The sequence below is a fragment of the Mixophyes fleayi genome, chromosome 5 (genome assembly GCF_038048845.1).
Source record: "Mixophyes fleayi isolate aMixFle1 chromosome 5, aMixFle1.hap1, whole genome shotgun sequence".
Lineage (NCBI taxonomy): Eukaryota > Metazoa > Chordata > Amphibia > Anura > Limnodynastidae > Mixophyes > Mixophyes fleayi.
Genome location: NC_134406.1, coordinates 278210429 through 278225647, shown reverse-complemented (window position 1 = coordinate 278225647; position 15219 = coordinate 278210429). Strand labels below are relative to the sequence as shown.

General features: G+C 46.5%; 1 protein-coding gene across 1 annotated transcript in view; it reads left to right on the top strand.

Annotated features, from left to right (window-relative positions):
• Positions 1 to 15219, top strand: part of LOC142159549 (SCO-spondin-like) — a 180619-nt gene that overhangs the window by 81929 nt on the left and 83471 nt on the right. The window contains exons 56-67 of the mRNA XM_075214441.1: positions 857 to 1039; positions 1757 to 1795; positions 3731 to 4699; positions 7017 to 7175; positions 7251 to 7427; positions 8667 to 8831; positions 10212 to 10391; positions 10489 to 10611; positions 10875 to 11004; positions 11609 to 11734; positions 14639 to 14730; positions 14919 to 15104. Coding sequence (XP_075070542.1) covers positions 857 to 1039; positions 1757 to 1795; positions 3731 to 4699; positions 7017 to 7175; positions 7251 to 7427; positions 8667 to 8831; positions 10212 to 10391; positions 10489 to 10611; positions 10875 to 11004; positions 11609 to 11734; positions 14639 to 14730; positions 14919 to 15104 — 2529 coding nt within the window. The remainder of the gene's footprint in view (positions 1 to 856; positions 1040 to 1756; positions 1796 to 3730; positions 4700 to 7016; positions 7176 to 7250; positions 7428 to 8666; positions 8832 to 10211; positions 10392 to 10488; positions 10612 to 10874; positions 11005 to 11608; positions 11735 to 14638; positions 14731 to 14918; positions 15105 to 15219) is intronic.

Genomic DNA, 15219 nt, shown 5'->3' with positions numbered 1-15219 from the left:
TAGTAGCTGGACCACTGCCTGCACTATGTCCTCTCCTGAGAGTGATGTATAGAGGACAGCATAGTCCAGCATACACGACTCGGTCTAGTACAGAGAGAGGGACACTGCTAGTAGCTGGACCACTGCCTGCACTATGTCCTCTCCTGAGAGTGATGTATAGAGGACAGCATAGTCCAGCATACACGGCTCGGTCTAGTACAGAGAGAAGGACACTGCTAGTAGCTGGACCACTGCCTGCACTATGCCCTCTCCTGAGAGTGATGTATGGAGGACAGCATAGTCCAGCATACACGGCTCGGTCTAGTACAGAGAGAGGGACACTGCTAGTAGCTGGACCACTGCCTGCACTATGCCCTCTCCTGAGAGTGATGTATAGAGGACAGCATAGTCCAGCATACACGGCTCGGTCTAGTACAGAGAGAGGGACACTGCTAGTAGCTGGACCACTGCCTGCACTATGCCCTCTCCTGAGAGTGATGTATGGAGGACAGCATAGTCCAGCATACACGGCTCGGTCTAGTACAGGCGCTCTCCTCAGAGAGAGGGTCACTGGAGGATATGCATAGTGTATAAGTCCTATATTCCCACATGTGATAGGTTATCTTTAAATTAAAGTATATACTCTTTAGATTGTGTCTGAATCTAGATTAATGGTCATATAATGCCAAGTATTGGGAGATTTTATCATATATAGACAATGATCCAATATTTCCTCAGACTGATGCACATTCTTGTGGACTGACTGATAAATGTTAGAGCAATAGGCACTGGTGCATTTACTCACTATTATCTGAGGATGTTCATATAGTCACTATATGGGGCACATTTCATGAGTTTTGGGGACATTGTCTTCTAGAGGAACCCAGGGTAACGCCAGTCACGAGGATCCCCAGTGCTGTTACTCCAACGCTCCCCGGACATTTATCTCACTGCCGCCTGGGGGAGTTTCAGTGCCGCAGCGGTGAGTGTGTGAACGCATCCAGCTCTCTGTGTGACGGTAGAGCCGACTGCCGCGATTTCTCCGATGAGAAAGGATGTGGTAAGATCCTCACTGTGCATTATTTTACTATTATATCATGTGATTATTTACAGCTCTGTTTATATATATGCAGCAATAACTTATCACAGTGATAGAAAATCTATTACCGCAGCAATTTATCTAGAGAATATTGCGGTGATAATAGCTGGCACCAGTAGGAGACGTCCTGGATGCATCTACACATGTGTGAGACGGCACTGCCCTGACCTGGACTACCACTTTCCACAAAATAAATAAATAAAATGTTCAAATATTTTAAAAAATAACTATTTTATTATTTATCCTCTCTGAGAAAATGCTTTATTTAAATTAAAAAAAAACTGTTTTCTTAATGAATATCCTCTGCTCACCCCTGAGGTGACGGTAGTGAAAGGAGAACTCTGGTGTCACATCCTTGCTATGTAGCCTCCCCCATGATAATAGCTGGTGAATCTCTTTTGGTCGGGGGCTACTGCTGCTGATAACACAGCGGTTGTCCTTACTAGAGAGAAGTCCTATGACTTGGCAGCCATGTACCTATATGGTCCACTCAGCATACATCACAATGCCACCTACACTCCACGTGGTGGATACGTCTCTGTAAACTAATGTGCGGAGAAGCAGAGGGGGTCACTGTACAAAAGTACAAAGGTCACATCAAGGAAACCTATATGATGTATATGTAATAACTGTGTTAGCTGCCCTTCAATCATTCTGACCTTCAGCTTTTTCCATCAGGTGTTATTGTTCCTCCGAGTTTGGTGACTTCCCAGGCCGGTGAGTCAGTGTCTGGAAATACAACCAGCTGCCGTTATTAATAAATACATATAGTGTATAAGTCTCCTATGCAGATTACACTCATTACACTCACATGCTGCCGATATCTGACACCACACATTGTCCTCTCCTGCTGCCGATATCTGAGACCACACATTGTCCTCTCCTGCTGCCGATATCTGACACCACACATTGTCCTCTCCTGCTGCCGATATCTGACGCCACACATTGTCCTCTCCTGCTGCTGATATCTGACACCACACATTGTTCTCACCTGCTGCTGATATCTGACACCACACATTGTCCTCTCCTACTGCCGATATCTGATACCACACATTGTCCTCTCCTGCTGCCGATATCTGACACCACACATTGTCCTCTCCTGCTGCCGATATCTGACGCCACACATTGTCCTCTCCTGCTGCTGATATCTGACACCACACATTGTGCTCACCTGCTGCTGATATCTGACACCACACATTGTCCTCTCCTGCTGCCGATATCTGATACCACACATTGTCCTCTCCTGCTGCTGATATCTGACACCACACATTGTCCTCTCCTGCTGCTGATATCTGATACCACACATTGTCCTCACCTGCTGCTGATATCTGACACCACACATTGTCCTCTCCTGCTGCCGATATCTGATACCACACATTGTCCTCACCTGCTGCTGATATCTCACACCACACATTGTCCTCACCTGCTGCTGATATCTGACACCACACATTGTCCTCACCTGCTGCTGATATCTCACACCACACATTGTCCTCACCTGCAGCTGATATCAGACACTACACATTGTCCTCACCTGCAACTGATATCTGACACCACACACTGTCCTCACCTGCTGCTGATATCTGATACCACACATTGTCTTCACCTGCTGCTGATATCTGACACCACACACTGTCCTCACCTGCTGCTGATATCTGACACCACACATTGTCCTCACCTGCTGCTGATATCTCACACCACACATTGTCCTCACCTGCAGCTGATATCAGACACTACACATTGTCCTCACCTGCAACTGATATCTGACACCACACATTGTCCTCACCTGCTGCTGATATCTGACACCACACATTGTCCTCACCTGCTGCTGATATCTCACACCACACATTGTCCTCACCTGCTGCTGATATCTGACACCACACACTGTCCTCACCTGCTGCTGATATCTGACACCACACACTGTCCTCACCTTCTGCCGATATCTGACACCACACATTGTCTTCACCTGCTGCTGATATCTGACACCACACACTGTCCTCACCTTCTGCTGATATCTGACACCACACATTGTCCTCACCTGCAACTGATATCTGACACCACACATTGTCTTCACCTGCTGCTGATATCTGACACCACACACTGTCCTCTCCTGCTGCTGATATCTGAGACCACACATTGTCCTCACCTGCAACTGATATCTGACACCACACATTGTCCTCATCTGCAACTGATATCTGACACCACACATTGTCCTCTCCTGCTGCTGATATCTGACACCACACATTGTCCTCACCTGCTGCTGATATCTGACACCACACATTGTCCTCACCTGCAACTGATATCTGACACCACACACTGTCCTCTCCTGCTGCTGATATCTGAGACCAGACATTGATATTTGAGATCTTGCTGTTCCACCTGGGCTATTTAGGAAAACACACTAATTTCTAGATCAATTAAGTGTCATGGTGATGGGGCGATTAGTCACTCCTAGGGTAATGACAGTAGTCACAATCTCTACATATGTAAAATTCATGCATATGCCTTCTGAACACAGGATCTCCCATGAATGGGAGTTCCCTGTTTATTCAACAAGAGTCATAGAAAACATATAAATAAGTAACTTCCTTTAATAATGTCTTACTTCACAGCATTATATCAATTTCACTTGTGTTCCTCTTTCTTTTCACATAGATTTAACCACAGCATCCATGCATCACTCATTGTCTCCAGGAAGTGTCCATGAGCCAATCTCTCTGCTCCCGGCATATGTTGGAGAACCTGGAATATATCATCAATCCCAACCAACTGGAAGTCCAGGAATACTGAGCGTGAAACCTGGGCAGAAAGAAACTCCAGGTGTAACTGTTACAGCCCAACCAGGCATTCAGGAAAAGCACCACGTCAGTGGGAAGCCAGGAGTCAGAATCCCAGAAAGACCAGAGCACAGATTGGAATCTGAGTCCCAGATGCCAGAACCTGGAGTAAGCTCGTATGTCTCTCCTGGACATGTGGTGACTCCACCTTCAGTGACTACTGACACATCTGGCAACACTCCACAGATGGCGGCCATCACATCTCTAAGAGAGGTCATTTCAGGAGGTCCTGGCCTTCACACCAGCGACTACCAGACAGGCATTCCTGGACTAGCCACTCCTCTTGCCGGTAAGAACAAATGGACATTGAACATAAATACAGAAGGCAGCTCACCACACACAGGTTTGCCGGCATTGAGTATAGGAACAGGAGTGACAGGGATGGGAACGTCTCAAAAAGGAGCAGCGAAAGTAGGTGACCCCTCTTATATTGACAAAGAGCCAATGACCAAAGAATCTCCAACTGGGAACCCAGAATTAGCTTTTAGACCAAGTCTTGGAGAAAGTTTTTCTACATCAAAGCAAGCCTGGCAATCTCCTTATTATCAGACAGGTTCACAACCTTCCCCTGAGTCAAATAATGAAATAGGGACTCAGAGTGCCCCTATGCCTCCACTGAGAACTGCTTCTCCTGAGCTTTTTGTTGTACCGGATGGACATCATGCCAGCTTGAAGCCTGGTTCTGGTACAGTCATTATTTGGAAGGAGCCCATTGAGGTTCCACCAGAAATGGGCCCAGTTAGACCAGGTGGCCGTGATGAACATCAAGCTACTCATGTATATGAAGGTTTGTACATGTCCTGTTTATACTAAGTTGTCTTGGTGATCTCCTGTAAGAGAAGGAGCGCTACTAGACATCTGATTAATCAGTAACGGGGCACAAAACAGGCAAATCTATTCTTCTGTCCACGTAAAATTGTTTAAAAAATCTCTGTTTACCATTTGGCCACATGTGCTGTCACAATACCCCGGGGTATGGGAAATCTCTCATGGTCTGTCCCAGGGCAAAAGCACTGTCTGTGTCTTAAGACAGCACCTTGCATCCCATTTAATGGGTGAAATACCATTTATATGTCTTATATGTCTTCAATGCTGGTTTATTAAGCAATAACCACCACCACTCACAACACTGTAAACATAATCAAAATACTGAACACGATGTCATACACATATGCCAATGGAAGGGGCTTTACTGGTGACATGGTTGATAGAGATGGGCCCCCCTATATCTTAGTCTTGTTCTCCATTGGTTGGGCTGGTTGGAGAGCAGGGACTGGAGAAACGTCTCGTCTTGGTGAGTCACAGCTCCTACTCGTATTCTCCAAGCCACAAGAGTCCTCCACTACTGGCATTAGGACACTAATTCTTCCTCATCCAAGTCTTCATAGGGGAGCAATTCCTGTCACCATGGGTGCTGTGTTATTTCCTCCTCTGATCAGAGAAGTGACCAGCAAACAGCTGAGATTCTTCATTGGGCACCAGCTCACACTGTTTGATCCATCCTGGTTAATTGTCCTGCAACTGAGTTTACATTATACATCTCTGCATTAGGGGCAAGGTGAAGGTCTGGAAGCTACCTCTGATAGCTGCTCATCACATTGAGGGAGTGATTAGACCCTAACATCATCTTACTTTGTTGCTGGTCATCCTCCCAGTTCTCCAGGGCAGGTGGAAAGTGCTCCTTAGGTATATGAAGCACAGAAGGGGGTTGTAGTACAGTCAAATGACTCCAGATTTCAGTTGTATCTATTATTTCAATCCCTATACTGTGGGTAAATGGGTAGCCATTGCTGGTAAAGGATGGTCTTCCTCTGTTTGTGGCAGGCCTTGGGCTACATGCATATCAGCTTTCTATTGTATGAAACAAGCCTCCATTAAGTCACATCTTGTATTACTAACCACTCTTCTCCATCACATCTTCTTGCAGTGGTACCTCTGTAAACTGTCTCCATAACAATTCTTCATTCATCAGATCGCTATTGGGGTTTATCTCTTGTGGCCTTATTGTTATACCCACCCGGTATTCCATCAAAAACATATTCCAGGTACACGGACATCTCAGCAAGTCTGTACTGCAAGGCTCTTACACAATATTCTCAGTAGGCTAAGATGCATTGCTCTCAGCGGGGCTAGGACCCACTACTCTTATACAGCTGACAGTCTGGCTTGACTTTCAGGTTCTGAACAATACTTGTAGCCGTGTTTCTACCCATCCCATTACTGTGACCATCTGTGGTTCACCCTTGGCCAACAGGCCAATACTCCATACTCACCAAGTTGGTACCAAGACACTATGTTACTGCTGATGTCACTTAATGTGATCTACTTTCCCTGCCACAAAAAAAATTCTGTACTGCTTACAGGATACCTGAACCTTACCTGATGTCTACTGTCGGCATCAAGTTATCTTTTCTCCAGTCACCGGTTCAGTATCTCCTATTGTACTCATACACATAGGGGAAGAGGGTTACGTGCCCCTAAGCTCAGTATGTTTAATATGTCTTGGCTGCAGGGCCACCGGGCACAAACTGCGTGCTCTTCCAAGCTGCAGATGGATAAACCATGGTGTGATACAGGGGTGCAATGCATGCAGGGGATATACTGGCTGCTTTTGCATTTAGTACAAGAATACTGGGCAGTGTTATTTGTTCACTGTGATTTGGAGTTAGTTATGACACGCCCCCTCACATTTTTATATTTGCACTCAGCTTGGTTTTGCATATATGTAAAATATATGTGTGTATATTTGGAATTTCTGCCCTGCATAAGTCCTTCCACATAAGCAGTAGGCAACCTTAGGTCCTCCATATAGGCTGGTATTACAACCCTCAGTGTGTTCTGCCACCACTTTCAGGAGTTGTAGTTTATTAGCACCTGAAAGGTACTTGTTGTCTGTAATGTGGTTCTTCATTATTTATCTCTTATGGTGCATGTTTCCTTTATGTATGTTATCTATATTGATATAATCCAAGACAATTGTAGATGAGGATCAAGAGTTGTACTTGACGGAGGCTCTTGGCCAATAAACCCAACAATATTTTAGACATTCACACAAATAATGTATCTCTGAATAAAGTGCTGGTGGTCTCTGATGTTTCCCACAGGAACGAGCAGCTCTCTACTTGTGAATCTATCAACGGAGGCTCCCAGAACCCCCTGCAGTTTGGCTCAGTTTGCCTGCTTGGCGTATGGCTGTGTTGATGGAGCTGATGTATGTAATGGACTGGAGGACTGCGCTGATGGTTCTGATGAGCATCTCTGTGGTGAGTGGACTCATATCTCACAGCTGAATGTTTCTCCTTTCCCAAAACTCAAAAACTATGTGTATGATCCTCTAGGTACTGCTCCTGCCACGGAGGTCTCTACTCTCTCGCCCACGTGGTACGTTCCCACAGCCAGACCCAACATGTGCTCCTCCAAACAGTTCACGTGTGGTTCAGGAGAATGTATTTCCATGGAGAGACGATGTGACCTTCAACGCAACTGTGCAGATGGTTCTGATGAGGGCAACTGCGGTAAGTCGGACTTAGTCTACAGCACATTATGTCCAGCAGACCAAGGCGATGCTTCTAAAGGGTCTACATTACAAAGTACAATTATTATTAGGGCTTCTGGGTTCAGTGTATATTTTCATGTATCCTCTATGCTCTGTTTCATCTTGTCATCCCTGTCTCTCTCTCTCTCTCTCTCTCTCTGTCAGTCTCTCACCATGTCTCTCTCTCCCTGTCTTCTTCCCTCTCTCTCTCTCTCTCTCTCTCTCCCCCTGTCTCTCACCATGTCTCTCTCTCCCTGTCTTCTTCCCTCTCTCTCTCCCCCTGTCTCTCACCATGTCTCTCTCTCCCTGTCTTCTTCCCTCTCTCTCTCTCTCTCCCCCTGTCTCTCACCATGTCTCTCTATCCCTTTGTCTTCCTCTCTCTCTCTCTCTCTCTCTCTCTCTCTCTGTCAGTCTCTCACCATGTCTCTCTCTCCCTTTGTCTTCCTCTCTCTCTCTCTCTCTGTCAGTCTCTCACCATGTCTCTCTCTCCCTGTCTTCTTCCCTCTCTCTCTCTCTCTCTCTCTCTCTCTCTCTCTCTCCCCCTGTCTCTCACCATGTCTCTCTCTCCCTGTCTTCTTCCCTCTCTCTCTCCCCCTGTCTCTCACCATGTCTCTCTCTCCCTGTCTTCTTCCCTCTCTCTCTCTCTCTCTCCCCCTGTCTCTCACCATGTCTCTCTATCCCTTTGTCTTCCTCTCTCTCTCTCTCTCTCTCTCTCTGTCAGTCTCTCACCATGTCTCTCTCTCCCTTTGTCTTCCTCTCTCTCTCTCTCTCTCTCTCTCTCTGTCAGTCTCTCACCATGTCTCTCTGTCCCTGTGTCTTCCTCTGTCTCTCTCTCTCTCTCTGTCAGTCTCTCACCATGTCTCTCTCTCTCTCACCCTGTCTCCCTCTCCCTCCCTCTCACACTCTTCCTCTTACTCTCCCCCTCTCTCTTTATCTCCCTCTGTCTCCCTCTCTGTCTCTCTCTCCACCACCACCATGTTGGACCTGTTTCTTCTTACCCCCCTGTGACGTTGCTGCTCCCCTCATCCTATAAATATGGCTGAGCTGGGGCAGGGAGTATGGAGGAGATGGTTCTGCATTAATCTGCTGCTCAAACAGACTTCAGACTTTCCGGTTGGATAACACCAGGGAAGACCTCAGTGGGGGCTCGAACTGCAACCCCCAATCCTTAGTTATAATACGATCCATGTAGCTGAATGGTCTCATTGTGTTTCTATAGTGGATTGTGTCCTGTCCCCCTGGACATCATGGAGTGAGTGCAGCCGATCCTGTGGGCTGGGGGTCAGTTACCGACGCCAAGATGTGATCAGAGAACGTCTGCCCGGGGGACATTGTTCCGGAGCCCAGTTTGACAGTCAAAGCTGCTTTGTTCAAGCTTGTCCAGGTAAAGAGAAGAGCGCCCCCAGCTGGAGGCTCCCTCAAGGCACAGGATTAAGTAGATGGTTTGTAAATACGTCTGTTCTCATAGTAACAGCAGAAGAGTCCTTGACACACAACAGGACAGGTTTTCAGGATCTCCTCAGCTGAGGACCGCTCAGTGATACTGAGTAATGTACTTAGGATAATCATATGGGATATGTGCAGAGATTGTGAACACCACAAAGTCCAGTTTGATGTAGGAGGAGAAATTTTAAATGAATTTCAAATTACAGGAAATTATATTTAATTTTCACTTTTAATTTTGAATTTATTACAATAGTATTAGGATATAAAATTCAAAATCATGATTTTGAGCTATTGATCAGAGTTAAGTAAAGGATTAGTTGTGTGTAAATGTTTCCGTATATTGAGAGAACATTCTGTGTCAGTGCCATCTATATATGTAAACCTTCCCCTATACCGAGAGGACAGTCTGCACTCTATTGTGTAGATATTAAATATTTCTATATACTGAGAGAACGTTCTGTACCAGTACCGCTTGCACATGTGTAGAATAATGACCGGAATGTGTAGGGCGTACCATATATTTTAAAATGTTCTGCACCTTTAATCATTTTTAAATGTCTCCATTTTCTGAGGTTTTCTGGTGGCTGGGGCCCCCATGTCATGTCGCGTGATGTCATGTCGCGTGATGTCATGTCGCGTGATGTCATGTCGCGTGATGCCATGTCGCGTGATGTCATGTCACGTGATGCCATGTCGTTTGAGGCCATGTCGTGTGATGTCATGTCGCGTGATGTCATGTCGCGTGATGTCATGTCACGTGATGCCATGTCGTTTGAGGCCATGTCGTGTGATGTCATGTCGCGTGATGTCATGTCGCGTGATGTCATGTCGCGTGATGTCATGTCGCGTGATGCCATGTCGCGTGATGTCATGTCGCGTGATGTCATGTCGCGTGATGTCATGTCGCGTGATGCCATGTCGCGTGATGTCATGTCGCGTGATGTCATGTCGCGTGATGCCATGTCGCGTGATGCCATGTCGTGTGATGTCATGTCGCGTGATGTCATGTCGCGTGATGCCATGTCGCGTGATGCCATGTCGTGTGATGTCATGTCGCGTGATGCCATGTCGCGTGATGCCATGTCGTGTGATGTCATGTCGCGTGATGTCATGTCGCGTGATGCCATGTCGCGTGATGCCATGTCGTGTGATGTCATGTCGCGTGATGCCATGTCGCGTGATGTCATGTCGCGTGATGCCATGTCGTGTGATGTCATGTCGCGTGATGCCATGTCGCGTGATGTCATGTCGCGTGATGTCATGTCGCGTGATGTCATGTCACATGATGCCATGTCGTATGATTCTTTGTCTGTTTTAGTGAATGGCGCCTGGTCCCACTGGGGAGAGTGGTCTTCGTGTGATGCCGAGTGCCAAGGAGGAGTCCGTTCTAGAAGTAGGAAATGTGAAGACCCCCCACCCAAGAATGGGGGTCTCTCTTGCCGAGGGGAATCTGTCCAAACTGAGTCGTGTAACCTGCAGCCCTGCGGAGACTCAGACGGTAACGAGACTGCGCCAATCCTGGCCACAATCACTGATGTGTCCGTGTTGTTTCCAGCAGATTCAATGATTAAATTTCTGCTGATTTGTTTTGGCAGACTGTGGCCCTGACATGTTATATGTTCTGTCCGGGGATTGTGAGTCCCGGCAGGTGGATCCATGTCCTCTGACGTGTCGAGGTCTGAATGCCGAGATCCTGTGTAACAGCCGCTGTATGGAAGGTGGGGGCTGATGTTATTATTACAGGGCTACCCTCTAATAGTACAGAGCGCCCCCCTGTGGCGGGATATTACACTGCAATATATTGTCCCTGAACTCTGTGTAACAGCTGTATGGAGGGTGGGGCCTGATGTTATTATAGAGTTACTCACACTGCCATAGTACAGAGCGCCCCCCTGTGGCGGGATATTACACTGTGTCTTTATTTCAGTACTTGCTGACCATTCATCATACCTTCTACCTACCTTCCTCTGTCCCCTCACAGGGTGTCACTGCCCCCGGGGGCTCTACCTCCAGGACGGCAGCTGTGTGAAGATCAGTCAGTGTCGCTGTAACGTGGACCACGGGGATCGACTTCCAGGGGAGACTTTCAGCAATGACAACTGCAGTGTTTGGTAAGGGCCAGCAGGGGGCGTATGTGACACAATCTCCTGTCATTGACATAGGAAGAGCCACACACTGAGGGTCCTTCATGGCCTTGTGTAGAGTTTGATGCATTTCAAGTTGCGTTAAGGTCTGCACTAGCCGCGTGTGCTTCATGCGTTGTTTGTGTGATGTTGTGTACGAGCAGTGCGTGTGGTTTCCATTGTGGGGTCCAATATTTATTGAGTAAGGATTTAACAAAAAACATATTTCATTTTGTGTAAGAAAATGCAGTGATTGCACTTAAGCAATAAAATTGTCATTCAGTCTAAGGGGGAATTGAATTGGCCGCGTTACTGTAAATAGTAACAGGGCCTGTGCACTATTACCGTTATTATGGTAGTGTCAACGCCGGCTCCCTGAGCTGCCAGAAGAAAGTCGGGTTAAATTTACCGTAATAACAGTAATAGTTTAACGCTGCGCTACTTTGGGGGGAATTGAATTCCCCCCTAATAGTTGTATCCTTACCTGGTCTAAGTGCAACGAGACACATATCATATATTATATAGCCACAAAGCAAATGAATTCCTAGAGCACCCTCTATACCTAGATTTCTCTTTGTTTGGCTCCCTACAGCCAATGTGAGGATGGGAAGATAACATGTGACAGCTCCGCCTGCGCCGTGGACTGTGGGTGGTCAGCGTGGTCGCAGTGGACTCCATGTGACGAAACTTGTGGAACAGGAACACAGGAGAGATTCAGGTACAAGATTTACTGCAATAACAGCTGCAGGATGATCAGTGATTAATACGGCAATATACTAAGGTTTCTAACATTTCTTAGTTCTATTATCAACTATATTGGGTGTAACATTTCTTAGCACACGGTTAAGTGGACATATGGCTCACGGATAGAAGCTACAAGACCCCCGACCAGACTTGTGGTCAGACCCTTTGTGAAATATGTATCGCAAACTTATGTGTTGAAGAACAGATGTAATTTGTTTTAGAAATATGCTGATTCTTTGTATATACTGAATTTGTGTTTTATTTAGAAGCAATGTGTCAGGGGTATTACATGTTCCGCCTTTAAGGTATCTTATTTGCCAATATTCCAGTATTATTGGAATTGTACAAATACAGAAAGACTTTTCAGATAAGAAAATATATAGAAAGCAGAGCAGATTTAGCCCTCAGTATAATCCTGTTGGAGCCGGTGAAGGTGATATATAGTGTGATCTATCGCTTCACTGATGAAGAATAATGAAAGAGAAGCAGCTTACGGTGCCCAGTGCTGGGGCTGGCTGAGTATTTAGGGTGGGCACACTGCCCATTGCAGGAGTGAACGTAGGGACTGTCTGTATTACAGGTGGTGATTGTGTGTGTGTGAGGTCTATCATTACATTAGTACGTCTGAAAAGGGAGGCACAAAAACGGGTCCCATTAACAGTAACGGACATGGCCCAATCTCTTAGTCCTTTTATGGGGGGAGCGGACATGCATGATAGGTGCTAAGGTGCCAGGAACGCTGTCAGCCCCCCCCCCCCCACAAAGACTGACATCCCCTCCCCCATGTGGTCCACAAAGTAAGGAGCGGCAGGGGAGGGCCAGGAAGGGATGACATAATGCCCCTCTTCCCAGGGGCTGTGCAAGGTGTCATGGTGCTTCTTCTTAGCCCCCCCCACACACGGGACTTTTTAAAATAAATTAATACAAATTTTGCATTATTCAGGGACAAACGCAGGATTTCTAGACAGGGGTTCCCGTGCCCTGGCGCTAGAGTGGGCATGACCATCAGGCAAGGGGCATCACTTTATACATTGCTAGGATGCTTCCCATCCCTTCATATACACAGACAATGCTGTGTGCACTACTCCCAGTGGATATAAAGTCCTGACTAAACGGGACAGTCACCCAGAATCAGGACGTTGGCAGATGGCTGCAGGTCTCTGCAGCTCATTGGCTGCTTGTCTGGATCCTGGAATGTTGGGTCCATGAAGTATGTAAAGTCTAACAATGAGTGAACCCTGGAGGCCTCCGTCCCCCCAACAAGCCCCGACGTTATATCAGCACCCACATTTATAAATAGGGCTCCCTACCTGCAGCCACCCCCAACATTACTGGCATCACATTTATTAAATAAACCTATTTCCCTCCAACCAGCGTTGGCATTAGTTAATAGTAAAATAAACAGAGCTGGAAAGCACTCACAGTGTAGTATTTCAAACCACCATATAATATCTTATACATTCTTTACTTAAACTGTGTACAATTGGCACAATCAAAGGCATCCTATAACATAACGTCCTCACTGGTTCGCCTTAGGGCTGCTGGATTATTCCTCTTTAAGCAAAATCCAATCAGTGAGGTAAAGTTGACCTAAAAGACAACAAACCACAGTGGCCGTACACATGAATAATCGTATAACAAACATTGAAAACTCCTTACATTGGATATAACACATAATGCTTATCTATACCAACGCTGTCAGATCTGGAATATCCCTCTGGGTCCAGACAGGAAATTATATCATCGGTGTTTGGAGCGTTGTCTGACGAACTTATTGTTCATCACATTAAGTTAATAGTATACACATTTAATAAATAGCCTTTCTCACCAAATATTCAATTAATAGCCCCTAACTCATCCGTCGCCCTACCTTAAATTATGAGGCAGCACCATGATACCATTATTATTTTAAATAGCCCCCACTAATGAATGAATAGATCCCACCCACCATTAAATGATTAAACACTTACAAAGCTAGCCTAAAATCTGAGAAAAAGCGTTATCTTACTCATCCCTACATTAATCTCCCAAATCATTTCTGCAGTCCCCCCCCGCACACGCTCGCACACACACATGCACACACAAACATCCACGTGCGCACACACACACGCACACGGACACACATGCGCAAACGCATGCTTAACTCCTTCCATAGGGCTGTCAGCAGGGCAGAGAACTCCATGCTCGCGTCTTTGGCTCCTCCTGGGCGGAGCTTTGTGCCGCTATCTGTCATATCCTAGGACAGTCAAGTAACAAAGCTGGATGGTGGCCAGCGCCATGGAATTGAAACATCCCTCAGTTTAATGTCTGACGCTTTACCCCAGCAGCTGCCTAAAGCTTGTCAGCCAATGAGGAAGGGGTGGGGGGCAGCACTCAGTGTGGGGGTGCCACAAGAAAAATATCTTTGTCAGTCATTCAGTGTTTTAGGCCATCCCCCCAAGACCTTGGTGCTTCATTTGGCTGCCTAGTTCGCCTAGTGGGAGAAAGTCCCTTGAAATGCACTTTCTATTAGCAGCGATCTCACTCCGCAAAATGAAATAATGTTTCCGCTCTGCACCCATTCTGTGCTTCACTTTACAGAAGCCACCCGGCCTGTACTGCTGTCCTCCGCGTACCGCGTCCTGTGCTGCATGTGCGGAGCGGCCGCTTTGTGGGGACCTCCAGCCTACAGACCAGTTTCCTATAAACAGGAATGGGAGACCTCTCCTGGTCACTAGTGGTACTGCAGCAGGCTTGCTCCTGACACTATGTAATTGGATGTCTGCAATACAGGCTGTTATTAGAATGTGTCATTTGTTGTACAAGAGTGTAACATGCAATGACCTACACAGACTCACTGAGAAGCAATTATATATCACTCATCTCCCTTTCTCTTTAGGTCTCCGTCCAACCCATCGAGTGCAAATGGTGGCACTCCCTGCGATGGGGATACTCGGGAAGTGAGAGAGTGTTACACGCCATGTGTCAATGGTAGGACATGTCATGGGAAGCATTAATCTATAATGATCTGGAGATTATAACTATCTGTAGATTGTAGTGGAAACAATATAAAGATCTGGAGATTATACTGAAGTTTATAAAGAACTGTACATTAGGATTTATCTATAAATATTATACATTATACCTTGATTACTTCACTAATTATATTTCTCTCACAGAGACGGATTCGTTCTGGAGTGAGTGGACATCCTGGTCGCCGTGTTCCAAGACCTGTTTCTATGACATGGAAAATATTGGGGTGCGGAGAAGGTTCCGTCACTGTAACAGCTCCGTGTCACCCCATGGCCCCCCGTGTGTGGGGGAAGCTGTTCAGGAGGAGGCCTGTGACACGTCGCTGTGCCCGGGTGAGTATTATCACTGTGGTAGTGGGATGATACTGAGCTGCCATAGTGCAAATTAAGAGAGATGAGTTCTCGCTCTGGAGTGTCCACTCAGCTCAGTGGAGTATGCACTAGGGTC